Genomic DNA, 25330 nt, shown 5'->3' on the forward strand with positions numbered 1-25330 from the left:
TCAGATAGACCTACATCATACTGACCGGGGACATCCGCAGTGAGTGCCGCGGTGCGAAGCTGGAAGGTCTGGAGGATCTCCTGGTGGTCGGCCCGTGTGGAGCTGTCATATGAGAGAACGACGGTACTGGTGATCAGAGATCCCGAAGATTTTCATCCCACAATGGCGCCCCGTGATCACCTCTGGAACAGTGCTCATACCTGAGGAGAGAAAGCAAGTTAAAAGAGCACAGAGTTCAGAGAAGATGAGGGGAGCAGGACAGAGAAAGAGGGGTGAAGCAGGGTGAGGTGTAGAGAAGACGAGGGGAGCCGGACAGGGAAAGAGGGGAGAAGCAGGGTGAGGTGTAGAGAATACGAGGGGACCAGGACAGGGAAAGAGGGGTGAAGCAGGGTGAGGTGTAGAGAAGACGAGGGGACCAGGACAGGGAAAGAGGGGAGAAGCAGGGTGAGGTGTAGAGAAGATGAGGGGATCAGGACAGAGAAAGAGGGGTGAAGCAGGATGAGGTGTAGAGAAGATGAGGGGACCAGGACAGGGAAAGAGGGGAGAAGCAGGGTGAGGTGTAGAGAAGATGAGGGGATCAGGACAGAGAAAGAGGGGTGAAGCAGGGTGAGGTGTAGAGAAGATGAGGGGAGCAGGACAGAGAAAGAGGGGAGAAGCAGGGTGAGGTGTAGAGAAGACGAGGGGAGCAGGACAGAGAAAGAGGGGAGAAGCAGGGTGAGGTGTAGAGAAGACGAGGGGAGCAGGACAGGGAAAGAGGGGTGAAGCAGGATGAGGTGTAGAGAAGATGAGGGGATCAGGACAGGGAAAGAGGGGAGAAGCAGGGTGAGGTGTAGAGAAGACGAGGGGAGCAGGACAGGGAAAGAGGGGTGAAGCAGGATGAGGTGTAGAGAAGATGAGGGGATCAGGACAGAGAAAGAGGGGTGAAGCAGGATGAGGTGTAGAGAAGACGAGGGGAGCAGGACAGAAAAAGAGGGGAGAAGCAGGGTGAGGTGTAGAGAAGATGAGGGGAGCAGGACAGAGAAAGAGGGGAGAAGCAGGGTGAGGTGTAGAGAAGACGAGGGGACCAGGACAGGGAAAGAGGGGTGAAGCAGGGTGAGGTGTAGAGAAGATGAGGGGACCAGGACAGGGAAAGAGGGGAGAAGCAGGGTGAGGTGTAGAGAAGATGAGGGGATCAGGACAGAGAAAGAGGGGTGAAGCAGGGTGAGGTGTAGAGAAGATGAGGGGAGCAGGACAGGGAAAGAGGGGAGAAGCAGGGTGAGGTGTAGAGAAGACGAGGGGAGCCGGACAGGGAAAGAGGGGAGAAGCAGGGTGAGGTGTAGAGAAGACGAGGGGAGCAGGACAGGGAAAGAGGGGTGAAGCAGGATGAGGTGTAGAGAAGATGAGGGGATCAGGACAGGGAAAGAGGGGAGAAGCAGGGTGAGGTGTAGAGAAGACGAGGGGAGCAGGACAGGGAAAGAGGGGTGAAGCAGGATGAGGTGTAGAGAAGATGAGGGGATCAGGACAGAGAAAGAGGGGTAAAGCAGGATGAGGTGTAGAGAAGACGAGGGGAGCAGGACAGAAAAAGAGGGGAGAAGCAGGGTGAGGTGTAGAGAAGATGAGGGGAGCAGGACAGAGAAAGAGGGGTGAAGCAGGTTGAGGTGTAGAGAAGACGAGGGGACCAGGACAGGGAAAGAGGGGAGAAGCAGGGTGAGGTGTAGAGAAGACGAGGGGAGCAGGACAGGAAAAGAGGGGAGAAGCAGGGTGAGGTGTAGAGAAGACGAGGGGACCAGGACAGGGAAAGAGGGGAAAGCAGGGTGAGGTGTAGAGAAGATGAGGGGATCAGGACAGAGAAAGAGGGGTGAAGCAGGATGAGGTGTAGAGAAGACGAGGGGAGCAGGACAGAAAAAGAGGGGAGAAGCAGGGTGAGGTGTAGAGAAGACGAGGGGACCAGGACAGGGAAAGAGGGGAAAGCAGGGTGAGGTGTAGAGAAGATGAGGGGACCAGGACAGGGAAAGAGGGGAGAAGCAGGGTGAGGTGTAGAGAAGATGAGGGGATCAGGACAGAGAAAGAGGGGAGAAGCAGGGTGAGGTGTAGAGAAGACGAGGGGAGCAGGACAGAAAAAGAGGGGAGAAGCAGGGTGAGGTGTAGAGAAGACGAGGGGACCAGGACAGGGAAAGAGGGGAAAGCAGGGTGAGGTGTAGAGAAGACGAGGGGATCAGGACAGGGAAAGAGGGGAAAGCAGGGTGAGGTGTAGAGAAGACGAGGGGAGCAGGACAGAGAAAGAGGGGAGAAGCAGGGTGAGGTGTAGAGAAGACGAGGGGAGCAGGACAGAGAAAGAGGGGAGAAGCAGGGTGAGGTGTAGAGAAGACGAGGGGAGCCGGACAGGGAAAGAGGGGAAAGCAGGGTGAGGTGTAGAGAAGACGAGGGGACCAGGACAGGGAAAGAGGGGTGAAGCAGGGTGAGGTGTAGAGAAGACGAGGGGATCAGGACAGAGAAAGAGGGGAGAAGCAGGGTGAGGTGTAGAGAAGACGAGGGGAGCAGGAAAGGGAAAGAGGGGAGAAGCAGGGTGAGGTGTAGAGAAGACGAGGGGACCAGGACAGGGAAAGAGGGGAGAAGCAGGGTGAGGTGTAGAGAAGACGAGGGGATCAGGACAGGGAAAGAGGGGAGAAGCAGGGTGAGGTGTAGAGAAGACGAGGGGACCAGGACAGGGAAAGAGGGGTGAAGCAGGGTGAGGTGTAGAGAAGACGAGGGGACCAGGACAGGGAAAGAGGGGAGAAGCAGGGTGAGGTGTAGAGAAGACGAGGGGATCAGGACAGGGAAAGAGGGGAGAAGCAGGGTGAGGTGTAGAGAAGACAAGGGGACCAGGACAGGGAAAGAGGGGAGAAGCAGGGTGAGGTGTAGAGAAGACGAGGGGGACCAGGACAGGGAAAGAGGGGAGAAGCAGGGTGTGGTGTAGAGAAGACGAGGGGATCAGGACAGGGAAAGAGGGGAGAAGCAGGGTGAGGTGTAGAGAAGACGAGGGGACCAGGACAGGGAAAGAGGGGAGAAGCAGGGTGAGGTGTAGAGAAGACGAGGGGACCAGGACAGGGAAAGAGGGGTGATGCATGGTGAGGTGTAGAGAAGACGAGGGGACCAGGAAAGGGAAAGAGGGGAGAAGCAGGATGAGGTGTAGAGAAGACGAGGGGATCAGGACAGAGAAAGAGGGGAGAAGCAGGGTGAGGTGCAGAGAAGACGAGGGGATCAGGACAGAGAAAGAAGGGAGAAGCAGGGTGAGGTGTAGAGAAGACGAGGGGAGCCGTACAGGGAAAGAGGGGAGAAGCAGGGTGAGGTGTAGAGAAGACGAGGGGATCAGGACAGCGAAAGAGGGGAGAAGCAGGGTGAGGTGTAGAGAAGATGAGGGGATCAGGACAGGGAAAGAGGGGTGAAGCAGGGTGAGGTGTATAGAAGACGAGTGGATCAGGACAGGGAAAGAGGGGAGAAGCAGGGTGAGGTGTAGAGAAGACGAGGGGACCAGGACAGGGAAAGAGGGGAGAAGCAGGGTGAGGTGTAGAGAAGACGAGGGGGGCCGGACAGGGAAAGAGGGGAAAGCAGGGTGAGGTGTAGAGAAGACAAGGGGACCAGGACAGGGAAAGATGGGAGAAGCAGGGTGAGGTGTAGAGAAGACGAGGGGAGCCGGACAGGGAAAGAGGGGAGAAGCAGGGTGAGGTGTAGAGAAGATGAGGGGATCAGGACAGGGAAAGAGGGGAAAGCAGGGTGAGGTGTAGAGAAGACGAGGGGAGCCGGACAGGGAAAGAGGGGAGAAGCAGGGTGATGTGTAGAGAAGACGAGGGGACCAGGACAGGGAAAGAGGGGAGAAGCAGGGTGAGGTATAGAGAAGACGAGGGGAGCCGGACAGGAAAAGAGGGGAAAGCAGGGTGAGGTGTAGAGAAGACGAGGGGAGCTGGACAGGGAAAGAGGGGAAAGCAGGGTGAGGTGTAGAGAAGATGAGGGGACCAGGACAGGGAAAGAGGGGAGAAGCAGGGTGAGGTGTAGAGAAGACGAGGGGAGCCAGACAGGGAAAGAAGGGAGAAGCAGGGTGAGGTGTAGAGAAGACGAGGGGACCAGGACAGGGAAAGAGGGGAGAAGCAGGGTGAGGTGTAGAGAAGATATGGGGATCAGGACAGGGAAAGAGGGGAGAAGCAGGGTGAGGTGTAGAGAAGACGAGGGGAGCAGAACAGGGAAAGAGGGGAAAGCAGGGTGAGGTGTAGAGAAGACGAGGGGAGCCGGACAGGGAAAGAGGGGAGAAGCAGGGTGAGGTGTAGAGAAGATGAGGGGAGCCGGACAGGGAAAGAGGGGTGATGCAGGGTGAGGTGTAGAGAAGATGAGGGGATCAGGACAGGGAAAGAGGGGAAAGCAGGGTGAGGTGTAGAGAAGACGAGGGGACCAGGACAGGGAAAGAGGGGAGAAGCAGGGTGAGGTGTAGAGAAGACGAGGGGATCAGGACAGGGAAAGAGGGGAGAAGCAGGGTGAGGTGTAGAGAAGACGAGGGGACCAGGACAGGGAAAGAGGGGAGAAGCAGGGTGAGGTGTAGAGAAGACGAGGGGACCAGGACAGGGAAAGAGGGGTGATGCAGGGTGAGGTGTAGAGAAGACAAGGGGATCAGGACAGGGAAAGAGGGGAGAAGCAGGGTGAGGTGTAGAGAAGACGAGGGGACCAGGACAGGGAAAGAGGGGAGAAGCAGGGTGAGGTGTAGAGAAGACGAGGGGAGCCGGACAGGGAAAGAGGGGAGAAGCAGGGTGAGGTGTAGAGAAGACGAGGGGATCAGGACAGAGAAAGAGGGGAGAAGCAGGGTGAGGTGTAGAGAAGACGAGGGGACCAGGACAGGGAAAGAGGGGAGAAGCACGGTGAGGTGTAGAGAAGACGAGGGGATCAGGACAGGGAAAGAGGGGAGAAGCAGGGTGAGGTGTAGAGAAGACGAGGCGAGCCGGACAGCGAAAGAGGGGAGAAGCAGGGTGAGGTGTAGAGAAGACGAGGCGAGCCGGACAGCGAAAGAGGGGAAAGCAGGGTGAGGTGTAGAGAAGATGAGGGGATCAGGACAGGGAAAGAGGGGTGAAGCAGGGTGAGGTGTATAGAAGACGAGTGGATCAGGACAGGGAAAGAGGGGAGAAGCAGGGTGAGGTGTAGAGAAGACGAGGGGAGCCGGACAGGGAAAGAGAGGAAAGCAGGGTGAGGTGTAGAGAAGACAAGGGGACCAGGACAGGGAAAGATGGGAGAAGCAGGGTGAGGTGTAGAGAAGACGAGGGGAGCCGGACAGGGAAAGAGGGGAGAAGCAGGGTGAGGTGTAGAGAAGATGAGGGAATCAGGACAGGGAAAGAGGGGAAAGCAGGGTGAGGTGTAGAGAAGACGAGGGGAGCCGGACAGGGGAAGAGGGGAGAAGCAGGGTGATGTGTAGAGAAGACGAGGGGACCAGGACAGGGAAAGAGGGGAGAAGCAGGGTGAGGTGTAGAGAAGACGAGGGGAGCCGGACAGGAAAAGAGGGGAAAGCAGGGTGAGGTGTAGAGAAGACGAGGGGAGCTGGACAGGGAAAGAGGGGAAAGCAGGGTGAGGTGTAGAGAAGATGAGTGGACCAGGACAGGGAAAGAGGGGAGAAGCAGGGTGAGGTGTAGAGAAGACGAGGGGAGCCGGACAGGGAAAGAAGGGAGAAGCAGGGTGAGGTGTAGAGAAGACGAGGGGACCAGGACAGGGAAAGAGGGGAGAAGCAGGGTGAGGTGTAGAGAAGACGAGGGGAGCAGAACAGGGAAAGAGGGGAAAGCAGGGTGAGGTGTAGAGAAGACGAGGGGATCAGGACAGGGAAAGAGGGGAGAAGCAGGGTGAGGTGTAGAGAAGATGAGGGGATCAGGACAGGGAAAGAGGGGAAAGCAGGGTGAGGTGTAGAGAAGATGAGGGGATCAGGACAGGGAAAGAGGGGAAAGCAGGGTGAGGTGTAGAGAAGATGAGGGGATCAGGACAGGGAAAGAGGGGAAAGCAGGGTGAGGTGTAGAGAAGACGAGGGGACCAGGACAGGGAAAGAGGGGAGAAGCAGGGTGAGGTGTAGAGAAGACGAGGGGACCAGGACAGGGAAAGAGGGGTGATGCAGGGTGAGGTGTAGAGAAGACGAGGGGACCAGGACAGGGAAAGAGGGGAGAAGCAGGATGAGGTGTAGAGAAGACGAGGGGACCAGGACAGGGAAAGAGGGGAGAAGCAGGATGAGGTGTAGAGAAGACGAGGGGACCAGGACAGAGAAAGAGGGGAGAAGCAGGGTGAGGTGTAGAGAAGACGAGGGGACCAGGACAGGGAAAGAGGGGAGAAGCAGGGTGAGGTGTAGAGAAGACGAGGGGACCAGGACAGGGAAAGAGGGGTGATGCAGGGTGAGGTGTAGAGAAGACGAGGGGACCAGGACAGGGAAAGAGGGGAGAAGCAGGGTGAGGTGCAGAGAAGAGGAGGGGAGCAGGAAAGGGAAAGAGGGGAGAAGCAGGGTGAGGTGTAGAGAAGACGAGGGGACCAGGACAGGGAAAGAGGGGTGAAGCAGGGTGAGGTGTAGAGAAGATGAGGGGACCAGGACAGGGAAAGAGGGGTGAAGCAGGGTGAGGTGTAGAGAAGATGAGGGGATCAGGACAGAGAAAGAGGGGTGAAGCAGGGTGAGGTGTAGAGAAGATGAGGGGAGCCGGACAGGGAAAGAGGGGAGAAGCAGGGTGAGGTGTAGAGAAGATGAGGGGATCAGGACAGAGAAAGAGGGGAGAAGCAGGGTGAGGTGTAGAGAAGACGAGGGGACCAGGACAGGGAAAGAGGGGAGAAGCAGGGTGAGGTGTAGAGAAGATGAGGGGATCAGGACAGAGAAAGAGGGGAGAAGCAGGGTGAGGTGTAGAGAAGACGAGGGGACCAGGACAGGGAAAGAGGGGAGAAGCAGGGTGAGGTGTAGAGAAGATGAGGGGATCAGGACAGAGAAAGAGGGGAGAAGCAGGGTGAGGTGTAGAGAAGACGAGGGGACCAGGACAGGGAAAGAGGGGTGAAGCAGGATAAGGTGTAGAGAAGATGAGGGGACCAGGACAGGGAAAGAGGGGTGAAGCAGGATAAGGTGTAGAGAAGACGAGGGGACCAGGACAGGGAAAGAGGGGAGAAGAAGGGTGAGGTGCAGAGAAGACTGCACCTCTGTCCTGCTCCAGACCCCCTGTCCTTCTCCAGACCCCCCTGTCCTTCTCCAGACCCCCTGTCCTTCTCCAGACCCCTCTGTCCTGCTCCACCCCCCCCCCCGTCCTTCTCCAGACCCCTCTGTCCTGCTCCACACCCCCTGTCCTTCTCCAGACCCCTCTGTCCTGCTCCACACCCCCTGTCCTTCTCCAGACCCCTCTGTCCTGCTCCACACACCCTGTCCTTCTACAGACCCCTCTGTCCTGCTCCACACCCCCTGTCCTTCTCCAGACCCCTCTGTCCTGCTCCACACCCCCTGTCCTCCTCCAGACCCCTCTGTCCTGCTCCACACCCCCTGTCCTTCTCCAGACCTCTCTGTCCTCCTCCAGACCCCTCTGTCCTGCTCCACCTCCCTGTCCTTCTTCAGACCCCTCTGTGCAGCTTATCTCCCTTGATACAAAAGGGTCAGGGCACTTCTATAGACATAACTTAGTTGGCTGGATTCAGCTGACGTTACTATGTGTATGGACCCCTATACCGATGGCCGCTCTGTGATGAGGTGACAGGCAGACCCTCACTTTGTCTACATCCGCTATTGACCCCAGGCTGTCGGGTACAGCAGGTGATGGTGCGGTCACAGCTCATGTACAGCAGTCAACGGGAAGGAGTTAAGAAAATAATTTCTTCCCCCCCAAAAAAGTGAGAAATCTCAGACAGCCGGGGCAGTCTCTTCAGCTCTCACTCTTCTACAGGGACAATGGCTGATATTATACTACCCATAGAGCTGTCACCCAGTTTTCCACACATCCTTTATGACATATTCATTCCCCTTTAATGCTGTCTCCTACAGACTGTCAGTGTTTACTATATTTCTTGCATTGCGTTCATGCATCTGCATAGAATGGACATAGAGACGAGATTAATCCATGAAGCCTGTGATTCCCAAGCCGTGTATGTGGCTCCGTGTTGTAGCCATTAGTAGCCTGCACATGTTGGGGGTTTGGGTCACTCTCACCTGTCTTCATTGGGTCCTCGCAGGGGGTTCTGCCCACAGAAGCCGGGTACATTCATATGATCCTTGATGTCTGCTCTTCAGCCCCCGGCAGAGTATCCACTCCCAGCAATGAGAAGACACGGACAGGAAAGACCACCTGCGGACACAGGAGCGGCCGGTGAGCGGATACAGGAAGACATGAGGCATTAAGGGTTAATGCTATGACTGAGAACATGGATTTTATTGATCGAAACGCGTGAGGTCTGTATCCAACCTTTATTAATATGTTTTCAACATGTGACAATAAAGGCTTGATTTTAAGTGCTGGAAGGAAATGTATTTTTTTCTCTTCTCGCTCTTTGGACATTTGTTAAGGGTTAATGACACAGACTATAATAACCCAGCCGTGCATCGTATGACACTCACCGTGAAGGCGGAGTACCCCCCGTACGTGTGGAAACGGCCCTGCCTGCACACACATGCCAAACACCAGTCTGCCACCATGACCGTACACGTCTCCTCATGTCAGATCAATGTTACATGTATGAATAGGTCTCCTTATGTCAGGTCTATGTATGCACAAGTCTCCTGTACATTGGTACTGACCTGTGCTAGAGGGGAAATGAGGGATGTCCTCATAGGGGATTGCAGTTTTATTATGCAGAGTCTCCGCCAGGGTCCAAGACCAGAGCCGCAGATTATGGCTGAGGGCACGGATGAGTGTGAGCCAAAATCCAGTCAGCAGCCTCATTATATGAGCGCAGAGGAAGACTAAGGAGAAGAAGACATGAGGAAGACCTCAACACAGCTACTCCAGAGCTGCACTCACTATTCTGCTGGTGCAGTCACTGTGTACATACATTACTTATCCTGTACTGATCCTGAGTTACATCCTGTATTATACCCCAGAGCTGCACTCACTATTCTGCTGGTGCAGTCACTGTGTACATACATTACTTATCCTGTACTGATCCTGAGTTACACCCTGTACTATACTCCAGAGCTGCACTCACTATTCTGCTGGTGGAGTCACTGTGTACATACATTACTTATCCTGTACTGCTCCTGAGTTACATCCTGTACTATACTCCAGAGCTGCACTCACTATTCTGCTGGTGCAGTCACTGTGTACATACATTTCTTATCCTGTACTGATCCTGAGTTACATCCTATATTATACTCCAGAGCTGCACTCACTATTCTGCTGCTGCAGTCACTGTGTACATACATTACTTATCCTGTACTGATCCTGAGTTACATCCTGTATTATACTCCAGAGCTGTACTCACTATTCTGCTGGTGCAGTCACTGTGTACATACATTACTTATCCTGTACTGATCCTGAGTTACATCCTGTATTATACTCCAGAGCTGCACTCACTATTCTGCTGGTGCAGTCACTGTGTACATACATTACTTATCCTGTACTGATCCTGAGTTACATCCTGTATTATACTCCAGAGCTGCACTCACTATTCTGCTGGTGCAGTCACTGTGTACATACATTACTTATCCTGTACTGATCCTGAGTTACATCCTGTATTATACTCCAGAGCTGCACTCACTATTCTGCTGGTGCAGTCGCTCTGTACATACATTACTTATCCTGTACTGATCCTGAGTTACATCCTGTATTATACTCCAGAGCTGCACTCACTATTCTGCTGGTGCAGTCGCTGTGTACATACATTACTTATGCTGTACTGATCCTGAGTTACATCCTGTATTATACTCCAGAGCTGCACTCACTATTCTGCTGGTGCAGTCACTGTATACATACATTACTTATCCTGTACTGATCCTGAGTTACATCCTGTATTATACTCCAGAGCTGCACTCACTATTCTGCTGGTGCAGTCACTGTGTACATACATTACTTATCCTGTACTGATCCTGAGTTACATCCTGTATTATACTCCAGAGCTGCACTCACTATTCTGCTGGTGCAGTCACTGTGTACATACATTACTTATCCTGTACTGATCCTGAGTTACATCCTGTATTATACTCCAGAGCTGCACTCACTATTCTGCTGGTGCAGTCACTGTGTACATACATTACTTATCCTGTACTGATCCTGAGTTACATCCTGTATTATACTCCAGAGCTGCACTCACTATTCTGCTGCTGCAGTCACTGTGTACATACATTACTTATCCTGTACTGATCCTGAGTTACATCCTGTATTATACTCCAGAGCTGCACTCACTATTCTGCTGGTGCAGTCACTGTGTACATACATTACTTATCCTGTACTGATCCTGAGTTACATCCTGTATTATACTCCAGAGCTGCACTCACTATTCTGCTGGTGCAGTCACTGTGTACATACATTACTTATCCTGTACTGATCCTGAGTTACATCCTGTATTATACTCCAGAGCTGCACTCACTATTCTGCTGGTGCAGTCACTGTGTACATACATTACTTATCCTGTACTGATCCTGAGTTACATCCTGTATTATACTCCAGAGCTGCACTCACTATTCTGCTGGTGCAGTCACTGTGTACATACATTACTTATCCTGTACTGATCCTGAGTTACATCCTGTATTATACTCCAGAGCTGCACTCACTATTCTGCTGGTGCAGTCACTGTGTACATACATTACTTATCCTGTACTGATCCTTAGTTACATCCTGTATTATACTCCAGAGCTGCACTCACTATTCTGCTGGTGCAGTCACTGTGTACATACATTACTTATCCTGTACTGATCCTGAGTTACATCCTGTATTATACTCCAGAGCTGCACTCACTATTCTGCTGGTGCAGTCACTGTGTACATACATTACTTATCCTGTACTGATCCTGAGTTTTACAGCCAGACACGGAGGCTCATGTTGCTTTCTCCTTCTTTACTTTCCACCAATAGCAGCAAAGAAGAAATTTACATAATCATAACAATAAAGGCCCCTCCCCTGACAGATCCTATAATAAGCAGTGTCCTCTTCAGTAACTTCCTCTTTCTTTGCTGCTCCACCAAAGATAAGTGGTTTTTTCTGTGTCTTAGGCCGGTTTATTGCTTGTTTGATGTGTCACAGTGAGTTTATTAACCTGTGATTTATTGCTACTCGCTTAGGCGCTCATAGATTGCTGCCTGTAGTTGCATGTTTTCTTCCCCTTGTTTTATTATTGCGCTTACTGGCCGTTTGTTCCCCTAACGCATGCGTTTCTCCTTTGGGGGTCTCCCCCCCACCTTTTGTCTCCCCCATTTCTCCCTGTGCTCATCCCCTGCTTCTTCTAATCGCTTTACCTGCGATCCTCTGCTCGGTTCTTTCCCGCCGGCTCTGGCGGTATAGTGTTGTTACGGGTCCCGCTTGCGCTTCCCGCGGCTCCGAGATCTCGCGAGATCTCGGCGGCCATCTTGGGGAGCTCCCGCCCGTACTCTCGCGGGATTTCAGACGTCGTTCCCTTCCTGGTTGTTCGGTCGGTCGGTCGGCATCTGCTTCTGCTCCTGCTCCGATTCGGCGGCGTCCGGGATGACTAACCCCTTGTTAGGTTAGGTGCTCTTTACCAGTTTCTCTAGCCATCTTATATTAGACCTCCCTATTAGGTTCGGCTTTCCGGTCATATTATAAATAATTTTCAAAAGCCCATATAATGTCTTCTGATCGCTCCCCCTCTGGGTCTCATCCCCCCCCCCCCCCCCCCCATCCACTGGAGACCCCAGTATTCCAGCCATGAGTGCGCAGGCCCTAGAGCTTCAACGCTCGGTATCCAGCGCTATAATTGAGGCAATGGGATCCATGTCCTCTATGATATCTCAAACCATCTCTCAGGCCCTAGCTGCCCATGCCCCTGGCCCCTCTGCTCAATCGCCCGTGCTTACTAGCCCGCAGCCTACCATTGTTGAACCTCCTGCGCCCCAGGAGACCATGATTGGTGTGATCCAAGCCACCCGTGATAGCGCGCTTAGATCGCGCAAAAGAGCCTTGCCGCGCCAGGCAGAACGTGCGCGAACGTGGAAATGTGCTAGAGCACAAACTAGCGATGTGGATTCGGATATTGAATCCAATATGGAGGCTTACGCGGAGGCGAGCGGCCACTCTGAAGGGGAGATTGAGATGGAATATGAGTTGCCAGGTACCGCTGGCCCTAGGCCGTCCACCTCTGGGTCCGTGGGCGCGTCCGCCACTGCCCCTAACACGGCTTCTACCCTGATGGATCCCTCAGGCAACCCGTTATTTGATCCTGATGCCCTCCACCACCCTAGGTCGGCTGAGTGGCTGCCGGTGGCTCATGTGAGCGATTACCTTGCACATTGGGTGCGCCGTCCTCTGAGTAAAGAGGCGTGCAGTAAACTCTGATCTGAATGCCCCAGACCATTGATCCCAAATAAGGTCTGTGAAACGCCATCTGTGGATCCAAAAATGACACAGTTTTTGGCTAAAACTGGCTGGAATCCCCGTAAGGGGCTAGATTCCGCGCTTAAGAGCTGTCAGGATAAACTCCTTGACATCTTTGGGCCCCTCGCCAGAGCTGACGGCTCTCCGGTAGATCCGGAGGAGCTTACGGGCTGGATTCAGAGGGCTATTTGTATTGCGGGCAGCACCAACTCCTCCCTGGCCATTGAACGGCGTAAAGCCATACTGTTTAAGATTGACCCAAAATTGGCCAACCTGGCACTCACTGAGGCAGGGAAGGACGCACAAGGTCTGCTCTTCGGGGATTCCTTCATTAAGGACCTCAGCAGATATGTGGGAGCATTTACTGTCCTGGACCAGGCCCAGTCCTCAATGCGTAGGGTCTTTCAGGGACGGGTCTCCACTAGGGCCGGCAGTAGTAGGGGCCGTCTGTCCGGCCGTTCCAGTTTCCAGGCCCGCAGTTCGGGCAGAGGCTCCTTCAACCAGCGACCACCCTTCCAGGACCAAAGGAATCCTCCTCCGTTCTTCCCGGCCAGAGGCGGCCAATGGCGTTCGAGGTCTGTTCGAGGAAACCCCAATTTCCGAAAGTCCTTCGGTAAGTCTTTCCCCAATGGGGACTTCTTTGGTTCCTTGTGTAGGGGGCAGACTCCGTCTTTGTTTCCACGTTTGGTCCAACATTACATCAGACCCGTGGGTCCTGACCACTGTACAGGGGTTCCATATAGAACTCACGGGATCGCCAAGCCTCATCCCTTCTCCCCTACCATTGCCCCTAGCCCTACCAGACAGAGAGCTCGTGGACTTAGAGCTGTTTTCCCTTTTTCAAAAGCGAGGGGCGTCCTCAGCAACATCTTCCTGGTTCAGAAGAAAGGTGGGCAAATGCGTCCGGTGATAAATCTCCGGGCCCTGAATTCCGTGGTGCGCTATCGCCACTTCAAGATGGAGGGTATTCACCTCCTTCGGGATTTGCTGGTCCCAGGGGACTGGATGGTGAAACTGGACCTCAAAGATGCCTATCTGACGGTCCCAATTGCCGCTTCGTCCAGGGATCTCCTGCTTTTCTTGTGGAAGGGCGAAGTGTGGCGCTTCACTTGCCTCCCGTTCGGCCTCTCGTCGGCGCCATGGTGCTTTACCAAGCTCCTGCGCCCGGTCGTTGCCTGGCTGCGGAGTCGGGGTGTACGTCTGGTCATCTATTTGGACGACATCCTCATTTTGCATCAATGTCGGACGGCGCTGCTTCAGCACCTTCGCTGGACATCGGACCTCCTTTCAGCTCTTGGTTTTCTACTGAACCCCGAGAAGTCCTGCCTCACGCCATCTCGACGGATGGAATTCCTGGGCTTCACGGTGGACTCGGTTGCGGAATCTCTCAGTCTCCCATCAGAGAAGTTGCGGACGATCCGCAAGGAATTGAGACATGCCCTTTCAGCAACGTCCCTGTCCCTGCGTCACCTGGCTCGCATTATTGGCCTGTTGGCCTCCTCCATCCAGGCGGTGTTTCCAGCCCCCCTCCATTATCGGGCCCTTCAGCGCCTGAAGATTGCTCACCTCCGTTCCGGGGCCTCGTTCGCGGACATGGTGTTTCTGGATCAAGAGGCTCGGGAGGAACTTCGTTGGTGGATAGGCAACTTGGAAGCCTGGAACGGCAGGGCGATCTTCGGATTTCAACCAGAATTCACGATAGAGTCGGACGCGAGTCTCCAGGGCTGGGGTGCCCACTGCGAAGGTGTCTCCACAGGGGGTCGGTGGTCGGAGACCGAGAGCCATCTTCACATCAACGCTCTGGAACTCCTGGCGGGCTCGTTTGCCATCCGCAGTTTCTCCAATGGCATTGCGCATGCGTGCATCCGACTACGCATGGACAATGTGTCGGCGGTCCGCTATGTCAATCACCTGGGCGGCACCCAATCGGCTACCTTGGCTCGACTGGCGAAAGAGTTCTGGTCCTACTGTCTTTCCAGGGACATCATGGTGCAGGCGGAGTACCTTCCGGGTCTACACAACGTCCGGGCGGATCGGAGTTCCCGATGCTTCACGGACGGCAGCGACTGGAGGCTAGCACCGGAGATGTTCTCCACGATCTCGGATACCTGGGGTCCTTGCGCAATAGACCTCTTCGCGTCGCGGCTCAATACTCACCTTCCCAGGTTCTTCAGCTGGCGCCCGGATCCGGAGGATGCGTTTCTCCAGGACTGGTCATCGGCTCTACACTACGCGTTTCCACCCTTTGCCATGATTCCGAGGATGCTGCTGCAGGCTCGTCGTCAAGTTGCGGAATTGGTGGTGGTGATCCCCTTCTGGGGGACTCAAGCATGGTACCCGATCCTCCTGGAACTCCTGACGGACGTGCCTCTCCTCCTTCCGGGTCGGATGGATCTCCTCCAGGGCCCTCTGGGTGCGCCTCACCCCCTGCTGCTCGACGGCTCCCTTCAGCTTCTGGCGTGCCGGATCTCCGGACTCCCGGAGAGGTCGAGGGCATTTCGGAGGCAACTAGACGCCTCCTGGACAACGCTTGGGCTCCCGGCACCCGGAAATCTTACCGGGCAGCTTGGGGTTCTTGGGTTAGCTGGTGCGTGGAACGAAACCTTGATCCCGTTTCGGCGCCTGTGACCCATTTACTGCAGTTCCTTACATCCCTTTTTGAGGCGGGAAAGGCTTATCGGACCATTAATTTGTTCCGTTCGGCGATTTCTACTCATCAAGGTTTTGATGGCGTTCCGGCGGGTCAACACCCTTCGGTGTCGCGCCTACTACGTGGATCGCGCTTGGCTCGGCCTCCTCGGCCACGCTTCACCACTACGTGGGACGTCTCCCTGGTCCTCTCTTTTCTCTCTGCGTGGCCTGAGAACACGGCTCTTTCTATCCGGCAACTGTCTGCCAAGTTGTTGACCCTCTTTTGTCTCATTTCTTGTAAGAGGGTTTCCGATGTCAGGGCTTTGGATCATGACGCTAGGTCCTTTTCTCCTGAGGGCGTCACATTTAACATTACGCGGCGCACTAAGACTAATATTCGGTCTGTCTCTTATCCCTGTTTCCCGTCTTCCCCGGCGCTCTGTCCGGTAGCCTGTTTGCGGGAGTATGAGTCGCGTATTCGGACTCACCCCTCTGCGGACGTTCCACAACTGTTCCTCTCCATTCGCCATCCTTTTGGCCCGGTGTCTAGTCCCACATTGGCGCGTTGGATGAAGTGGGTCATGTCCCTGTCCGGGATTGATACGGCGTTCTTTACCGCTCATTCGGCCAGGGGCGCGGCTGCCACTGCCCTGGCCGTTTCGGGGGCTCGTTTGGAGGACATTTTGCGTTTGGCTGACTGGTCTAGGGCCACAACGTTCAGAGAATTTTATTTTCGTCCGCCCCCTCATGTGTTTTCATCGATTATTGATCAGCTTTGAACTTGCAATATGAGCCTCCGTGTCTTGATGTAAAACTAAATGATTTTCCTATTTCATGACGTAAAGTCATAGTTTTATTAAAGACACGGAGGCGAGTATTGCCCGCCCTGGGTTGTTCCTGCCCGCCCTTTTGTGGTTTTTCATTTATTGGACTGTTTACATTGTCGTTTATGGTTATTTATTACGTATAATTGCATAGTTGTATTCCTGACTGTTTATGGTTCTGTTTTCAGCGACCTTATAATGTACGACCGTTTTCCTGGGTCGGTTTTGTTCAATTTCGGCCTGCCTCTTACACTGGCTATATTATTTGCTTTGTTTCAGGTTGAAGGTTCCATGACGTATGGACTGCTGCGTTGTCCCCGGTTTCCGGAGGTGTTAGCCATGTTGGCTTGAATTCTACAGCGTGATGGACCAGTTGTTTATCGTTCTCGGGTCCAGTTCCAGTTCCCAGTTGCGGTTCCAGTTCCGGTTATGAAGTTGGTGTCTCGGTTCAAAGAAAGAGGAAGTTACTGAAGAGGACACTGCTTATTATAGGATCTGTCAGGGGAGGGTCCTTTATTGTTATGATTATGTAAATTTCTTCTTTGCTGCTATTGGTGGAAAGTAAAGAAGGAGAAAGCAATACTCGCCTCCGTGTCTTTAATAAAACTATGACTTTACGTCATGAAATAGGAAAATCATTTAGTTACATCCTGTATTATACTCCAGAGCTGCACTCACTATTCTGCTGGTGCAGTCACTGTGTACATACATTACTTATCCTGTACTGATCCTGAGTTACATCCTGTATTATACTCCAGAGCTGCACTCACTATTCTGCTGGTGCAGTCACTCTGTACATACATTACTTATCCTGTACTGATCCTGAGTTACATCCTGTATTATACTCCAGAGCTGCACTCACTATTCTGCTGGTGCAGTCGCTGTGTACATACATTACTTATCCTGTACTGATCCTGAGTTACATCCTGTATTATACTCCAGAGCTGCACTCATTATTCTGCTGGTGCAGTCACTGTGTACATACATTACTTATCCTGTACTGATCCTGAGTTACATCCTGTATTATACTCCAGAGCTGCACTCACTATTCTGCTGGTGCAGTCGCTGTGTACATACATTACTTATGCTGTACTGATCCTGAGTTACATACTGTATTATACTCCAGAGCTGCACTCACTATTCTGCTGGTGCAGTCACTGTGTACATACATTACTTATCCTGTACTGATCCTGAGTTACATCCTGTATTATACTCCAGAGCTGCACTCACTATTCTGCTGGTGCAGTCACTGTGTACATACATTACTTATCCTGTACTGATCCTGAGTTACATCCTGTATTATACTCCAGAGCTGCACTCACTATTCTGCTGGTGCAGTCACTGTGCACATACATTACTTATCCTGTACTGATCCTAAGTTACATCCTGTATTATACTCCAGAGCTGCACTCACTATTCTGCTGGTGCAGTCACTGTGTACATACATTACTTATCCTGTACTGATCCTGAGTTACATCTTGTATTATACTCCAGAGCTGTACTCACTATTCTGCTGGTGCAGTCACTGTGTACATACATTACTTATCCTGTACTGATCCTGAGTTACATCCTGTATTATACTCCAGAGCTGCACTCACTATTCTGCTGGTGCAGACACCAGTCATGGTCCTGGGTGAAGCCCCTCCTCTCTGTACTGGCGCCACTCATTTCTGCCCCCCATACACAGGGCCGTGCACAGTGACTGCTCAGATGCAGGATTTCTCTGTCAGATGAGACGGTGCGACTTGTCAGGTTGTATCACTCCCATCATCCGCTGTCATGTATAATGTATGTGTGCTCGGCTCAGGTGTCTCAGAAGCCTCTCCTCACCTAACATTCAGAGGGCGCCCACATCGGGGTGACACATGGACAGTGATGTGGACCTGTCTGCACAAGACGCACATGGAAGCTGCGGTTCTGTCCGTGGTGCTGAACATACAGCAGGCATGTGCTCCCCATACCAGGCCCCTGTATGTTCTGATAAGGATGATGAGGGTCCAGAGTGCCCCACTGGCATGAGGACCCCTGAGAGCTGGTGCCCAGCTGCCCGGGTGTTACCTGCTCTCTATAAGACACGCCATGTTCTCGGAGTGCCAGGCAGCGGTCGCATGCACAAATCCTCCTCCCTTCCCCCTCGTCACATTCCTTATCCCCCGACACCTGTGTGTGAACACCCTGCACCATCTGCTCACACTGGCAGCCGGAGCAGCGCTCCCCACAGCGCCATCGGGCCAGCCGGCCTTCCAGAACTTCTGTCTCCCTGTAAATATCTGCTGCATCAGTAAAAACCAGCAGAGAAGGGACAGCCATTGAGGGGAGAAGAGACAGCCATCAAGGAGAGAAGAGACAGCCATTGAGGGGAGAAGAGACAGCCATCAAGGAGAGAAGAGACAGCCATTGAGGGGAGAAGAGACGCCATCAAGGAGAGAAGGGGCAGCCATCAAGGAGAGAAGAGACAGCCATTGAGGGGAGAAGAGACAGCCATCAAGGAGAGAAGAGACAGCCATTGAGGGGAGAAGAGACGCCATCAAGGAGAGAAGAGACAGCCATTGAGGAGAGAAGAGACAGCCATTGAGGGGAGAAGAGACGCCATCGAGGAGAGAAGGGACAGCCATCAAGGAGAGAAGAGACAGCCATTGAGGAGAGAAGGGACAGCCATCAAGGAGAGAAGGGACAGCCATCAAGGAGAGAAGGGACAGCCATCAAGGAGAGAAGGGACAGCCATCAAGGAGAGAAGGGACAGCCATCAAGCAGAGAAGAGACGCCATCAAGGAGAAAAGAGACAGCCATTGAGGGGAGAAGAGACAGCCATCAAGGAGAAAAGAGACAGCCATTGAGGGGAGAAGAGAAAGCCATCAAGGAGAAAAGAGACAGCCATTGAGGGGAGAAGAGACGCCATCAAGGAGAGAAGAGACAGCCATCGAGGAGAGAAGGGACAGCCATCAAGGAGAGAAGGGACAGCCATCAAGCAGAGAAGAGACAGCCATTGAGGAGAGAAGGGACAGCCATCAAGGAGAGAAGGGACAGCCATCAAGTAGAGAAGGGACAGCCATCAAGGAGAGAAGGGACAGCCATCAAGGAGAGAAGGGACAGCCATCAAGCAGAGAAGGGACAGCCATCAAGGAGAGAAGGGACAGCCATCAAGGAGAGAAGAGACAGCCATTGAGGAGAGAAGAGACAGCCATCAAGAAGAGACAGCATTCAATGAAAGAAGAGACAGCCATAGAGGTGAGAAGAGACAGCTACTGAGGAGAGAAGAGACAGTCACTGAGGAGAGAAGATGCAGCCATTGAACTGAGAAGAGACAGGCACAGACGAGAAGCAGAGACAGCCAGAGAGTGGTCAGCCAAGTACAGAGGATGGTGGATGCCAGGCCCAGAGGTGGCGCTAAGGATCAATGACAGGAGATTTCGGGGTACAACAGGGTCACATCAACAATTCATACCCTAAAACTGAGAGGGAGCAGCTGAGCCCAGAGGAGGCGATGTGGGGGGAGAGCGCACGAGGGCTGACAACAAAACAAGCAAAACCAAAATGTTTTCGCATCGCCGCATCCCCAGGCCCGGAACGCTTTTACTTTTCTTTACACAGAGCGGTCGAGGCCTTGATTTTTGCGGCATTCCTTGTACTTTTCATTGGTATCACTTTGGGGTACATAACACTTTTTGATCGTCTTTTATTCAGTTTTTTTAGGTGGTGAATATGCAAGAAAAATTCTTTTTTTTTCAATTTTTTTACTGCGTTCACCGTGTGGGAAAAATGACATAATAACTGCGTCGTGCGGGTTGTTATAGATGTGGCGATACCCGAAGCCAATTTTATTTTTTCTATGGATAAGCATTTTATTTATTTTTTTTGAGTTTTTTTAAATTTAATAAAACTTCATTTAACTTTTCTTTTAACCCTTACTACTCCCACAAGAGGACTCAGATGTGATCTTCTGATCGCTTCTATAATACATTATACTGTCAGTACCATACTGATAACTTACACTGCAGGCAGTCATGGGGTCCTTCATTAGCCCCCCGGCTGCCGTGTACAGACACTGGCACCCCACAATCCTAATTGCAGGGTGCGGATGCCCCCTCCCTCTTAACCACTTAGATTCAGGTTAAAGGGCCTGGATCGGTGCTTGTGCCAATCAAGGTCATTAGAGCGGGGGCTCCACTGTCAGAAGGGGCCGATGTAAAAACACATATCGGCAGTCAATAAGGAGTTAACATGAGGAGGATGGGAGAGAGCGCAGGACACAGCTGTGAAGGATCCTCCCATTTATATCACCCATGTGAAGTAGTAAGTGCCCCCCTAACTGCACCCCTAACCCCCCGGTGGTAACAATCAGACGCTGACGAGTCTTTCATCGCTGTATTTTGGCGCACTCCTCTCTGCTAAATAGTGTTAATTCAGCCACATTGGGGGGTTTACAAAAACATCGGTCCCTTCAAGGTCTTCCCGCAGCATCTCCATGGGGTTCAGGTCAGGACTTGGACGTTCCAGAACCTTTGTTTCCTTGGAAACCTTCAGAAGTGTGTGCTCTAGGTCATCATCCTGCTCTAGAACCCAACTGTGCTGGAGTTTTAGGTCAGGAACCAATGGGCGGACATTCTCCTCCGGGATCTTCTGGTGGAGCAGAACTCATGGTTCCATCAATGACCCAGACACCACACGACCACCGCCAATGGTCCGCCATGTCTGACTGCTGCATGATGTCCTCATGGAGGATGAGCCAGGTGTAACAGGAGACTCCACACCCCACAGAACAGCCTCCAGGATGGTTTTTGGATCTTCTTGTGACCTTCAGTTATTTGGTTCTTTAGCTGTTCCTCTGGTTCTTTTGTGACCTCTTGGATGAATGGTCGCTGCTCTTGGAGCCATTTTGGCAGGCCGCACACTCCGACCCAGCTGATCCCTGAAGCAAACACCGGTCAATGGCCGGCTCCACCCGCTGGTGTATAACGGCCACCTCTGCAGCCGCTTATCTTCCTGAGGGCAGAAGGATCGGGCACTGAAATCCAACCACAGATGGAGAGAATGGCGCGTGCTGGGATAACGCAAGCTCCACCTCACCGTGGGTATTCCAGGATGTTTCGGGTGGTCTCCAGTTTTCCTCCACTGCAGCCTTTGTGGCTGGGGAGGCCTCCCCTGGGTGACACCCTGGTGTAATAGCCGCCATAATGGTTGTCAGCCCAGGATTGGCCATAACATGATAAGTGCTGTAGTCCCCTGTGTGTAGCACTGACAGGTCACGTGATTCTTCTATGAAGAAGTGAGGTATATAGAGATGGGGCCGGTGGACGCAGCCCTGGTCCCAGTCACCGCTGCTCCTCACATCCATTCTCTCCAGAGGGCGGAGCACGAGGTCACAGTTGCTATGGAAACCGGAAACAGCCTTGTGATTAAAGCGCATGCGCACCACGTGACTCCGCAACTTCCGGGTTACCATGTAAGTGCCCAGAGCGGGGAGAACACGGAGAACGGCGCCGGGAATACAGCGCCGTATATAGGGGAGGAGGAGCGGGGTGTACAGCGCAGTATATAGAGGAGGAGGAGGAGCGGGGTGTACAGCGCAGTATATAGAGGAGGAGGAGCGGGGTGTACAGCGCCGTATATAGGGGAGGAGGAGGAGCGGGGTGTACAGCGCAGTATATAGAGGAGCGGGGTGTACAGCGCAGTATATAGAGGAGGAGGAGCGGGGTGTACATCGCAGTATATAGAGGAGGAGGAGCGGGGTGTACAGCGCAGTATATAGGGGAGGAGCGGGGTGTACAGCGCAGTATATAGAGGAGCGGGGTGTACATCGCAGTATATAGAGGAGGAGGAGCGGGGTGTACAGCGCAGTATATAGGGGAGGAGCGGGGTGTACAGCGCAGTATATAGAGGAGGAGGAGCGGGGTGTACAGCGCAGTATATAGAGGAGGAGGAGGAGCGGGGTGTACAGCGCAGTATATAGAGGAGGAGCGGGGTGTACAGCGCAGTATATAGAGGAGGAGGAGCGGGGTGTACAGCGCAGTATATAGAGGAGGAGGAGCTGGGTGTACAGCGCAGTATATAGAGGAGGAGGAGCTGGGTGTACAGCGCAGTATATAGAGGAGGAGGAGCGGGGTGTACAGCGCAGTATATAGAGGAGGAGGAGCGGGGTGTACAGCACAGTATATAGAGGAGCGGGGTGTACAGCGCAGTATATAGAGGAGGAGGAGCGGGGTGTACAGCACAGTATATAGAGGAGCGGGGTGTACAGCGCAGTATATAGAGGAGGAGGAGCGGGGTCTCTATGGGTTGTTGGGAATATGATTTATGGGTTGTCAGGGAGTTGGATGGTTGGGTTATGGGTTGTCGGGGAGTTTAATTGTTTTGTTGGGGAGGTGAGGGCTACAATATTTTGGGGGCTCTTGTGGGGTGTTGTCGGAGGGTTGTGCTAGGTGTCTTTGGTACTGATGTGACATTTCCATTCCTTGCAGGTGCCAGGCTCCTGGGGCCACCATGTTGAGCTGTGACTTCCCTCCTGAGGTCCAGAGTCTGTTTGAGAAACGATTCACATACAAGAAGGAGCAGGACTGGAGTCTGCCTGCAACCTCGGAGGTCCTGAGCTCTGACCACAAGGAGTTCAGTCACCTCCTCTCCTTGAAGGAGTCTCTGAACAAGGTGAAGAACCTTCTGAGTGATAAGAAGCTGGACGACTGGCACCGACACACGTCCTTCACAAACAAAGCCGGGAGGATTGTGCCCGAGGTCCGGAGATCTGCCAATGCTGAGCTCTGCACTCAGGCCTGGTGTAAGTTCCATGAGATTGTATGCACCTACCCGCTGCTGCCCAACACGGCGCTCTGGATCTCTGAGCTGAACACCCTGCATCTGTGTGAGGCCCCCGGGGCCTTCATCTCCAGCCTCAACCACTACCTGAAAACTCAGGAAGTGCGCTGCGACTGGAACTGGGTGGCCAACACTCTAAACCCTTACCATGAGGCCAACGATGGTCTGGTGATGATCGCCGATGACCGACTGATTGCAAATACCTTACCCTGGTGGTACTTTGGACCAGACAACACTGGAGACATCATGAGCAGCAAGTACCTGGACGGATTACAGAGGTTTATCAGTAATATGTCCTCTGTACATCTGGTTACAGCAGACGGCAGTTTTGACTGCCAGGGAAACCCTGGAGAACAGGAGACACTTGTCTACCCTCTGCACTACTGTGAGGTGGTGACCTGTTTGGCAACTCTGGGCGCTGGGGGATCCTTTGTCCTGAAGATGTTCACCCTTTTCCAGCATTCTTCCATCAATCTCATGTACCTTCTTAATTGCTGCTTCCAGACAGTCCACTTGATAAAACCTGGCACCAGCAAGGCCGGAAACTCTGAGGTGTATGTGGTGTGCTTGGGCTATGTAGGTAAGGACACCATCCAGGGGCATCTGGAGAAGATGATTGCCCATCTTGGGGCAGATGTTGGAGTAAAGTCCTTATTTCCTCACCACTTCCTCCCAGAGTCGTTTGTGCAGTGCCACAAGGACTGCTGTACTTACTTTTATGAGCTTCAGACACAAACCATCCTGGAAAACCTGCAGCTTTTCTCACACATGAGTGAGGAGGACAATCTGCGGCTGAAGCTGTTGCGAGAGGCTTCTGTGTCCTATTACATTCAGAAATTTCAGATCGCGTTCATACCTAAAAAACATTGGCTGGTCCGGAAGCCGCAAGTCGGCTGCAGTTTCAACACACGGTGGGTGGGGACTCGTAACCGCCGCACAGATACTTATAATGAGAGGAAGCAGCTGGAAGCACTTAGCTGGCATGAGAAGGTCTCTCAGGGATACTTCACCTCCTTCTTGGAAGACCATGTGGATGGGGACCTGGGCAGAGGCTGCTTTCTAGAAGGGTCGAGCTGTGAGCTGAGACACGAGGACTGGTACTTCCTTCAAGGGCCGCGACACTCAAGGATCCAGAGCTCCTCGTTCTGTGACTGTGATCTTCTAAAGAAATACAATGAAAGCATCGAGCAAGCCTCCATCGTGTCCCTGGCATCGCTCTCCTGTCCTTCCTGTCCCCTCCAGCCTGCAGGAGATGTAGTGTCATCATTGTTGGAGCTGGTACAGAATGGGTATCATGTTCTGGTCTGTGGGGCTTATCCAGTGTTTGAGGTTCTTCACCAGAGACAGTTGTCTTTAGGATTTCTTGAATGTCCTCCTCTGCAGCAGCCCGTATCTCTCCTTCATGATGGGGATCCGGCCTACCAGCAGCAGCTCCTCTCCTTGATTTTGCAGGCATTCCAGCAGTTGCAGGCAGGTGACTCTTTCCTCCTTCCAATTCTGTCCTCGCTCACCCGCTTTACTGCTGGCATTGTGTACATATTGTGCCATTGCTTCCAGATCATCAGCTTCTCGTGTCCCACCAGCCATCTAACCTACGGAACCAATGCTGTCCTTTTTTGCTGTGGTTACTATCCGCTTCCCAGTCCCGTCCTCCAGCGCCTTCACCATCTAAAGCAGCTGGTGGAAGAACTGGTGAGCTCTGTGTCTCCTCAGCAGGTTCTGGAGCTTGTACCCATGGAAGAACTTCTGAAAGGCCCTTTTCTGGAATTCTTATGGGACCTGAATTCCACAATTATCAGACGCAGCCTCCATGTAATTGGACTCCATGAGCAAGAAAAGACATTATCGGACAAAAGATCTGTCCGGGCTTCAGAGCAGACAGGAGAACAAAAGTGATCAGCGGCGCCTGCCATCCTGTGTACATAGAGATTAGCCTGTACATATCCTGTATGATTTATTTTATCACCCAAATTGTTTGGAATTAGCAGTGTCTATGGTGCTGGACCGCGCCAGTCACTCGCCCTCCTCTCTTCCATGTGGGTCGTTATCTGGTTTTGGTTGAATTTTTGTCCAAACTAAACTCCAGAAAATTAAAATGTTACTCTGGATCAAAACCTGTTCGTGTGGTTGATCTCCCAAGTCAGCTCCTGACCGTTCCAGTGGTAGATCTCCCAAGTCAGCTCCCGACCGTTCCTGTGCTTGATCTCCCGGCCGTTCCTGTGCTTGATCTCCCAGTCAGCTCCCGGCCGTTCCTGTGCTTGATCTCCCAGTCAGCTCCCGGCCGTTCCTGTGCTTGATCTCCCAGTCAGCTCCCGGCCGTTCCTGTGCTTGATCTCCCAGTCAGCTCCCGGCCGTTCCTGTGCTTGATCTCCCAGTCAGCTCTTGACCATGCAGTTCCTATTTGTAGATCTGTCAGCTCCTTACCGTTCCTACAGTAGATCTGTCAGCTCCTTGCCGTTCCTACAGTAGATCTGTCAGCTCGTGGCCGTTCCTACAGTAGATCTGTCAGCTCCTGGCCGTTCCTACAGTAGATCTGTCAGCTCCTGGCCGTTCCTACAGTAGATCTGTCAGCTCCTGGCCGTTCCTACAGTAGAT

General features: G+C 52.9%; 1 protein-coding gene across 1 annotated transcript; it reads left to right on the forward strand.

Moving 5' to 3' along the window:
- The first annotated feature begins 21322 nt into the window (after positions 1–21322).
- On the forward strand, positions 21323–24849 carry CMTR2 (cap methyltransferase 2). The gene is made up of 2 exons (XM_044270022.1): positions 21323–21368; positions 22384–24849. Coding segments are annotated over exons 1-2 (2250 nt in total). The 5' UTR covers positions 21323–21366; the 3' UTR covers positions 24632–24849.
- The last annotated feature ends 481 nt before the right edge of the window (positions 24850–25330 follow it).

This window comes from Bufo gargarizans, chromosome 10, assembly GCF_014858855.1.
Source record: "Bufo gargarizans isolate SCDJY-AF-19 chromosome 10, ASM1485885v1, whole genome shotgun sequence".
Classification (NCBI taxonomy): domain Eukaryota; kingdom Metazoa; phylum Chordata; class Amphibia; order Anura; family Bufonidae; genus Bufo; species Bufo gargarizans.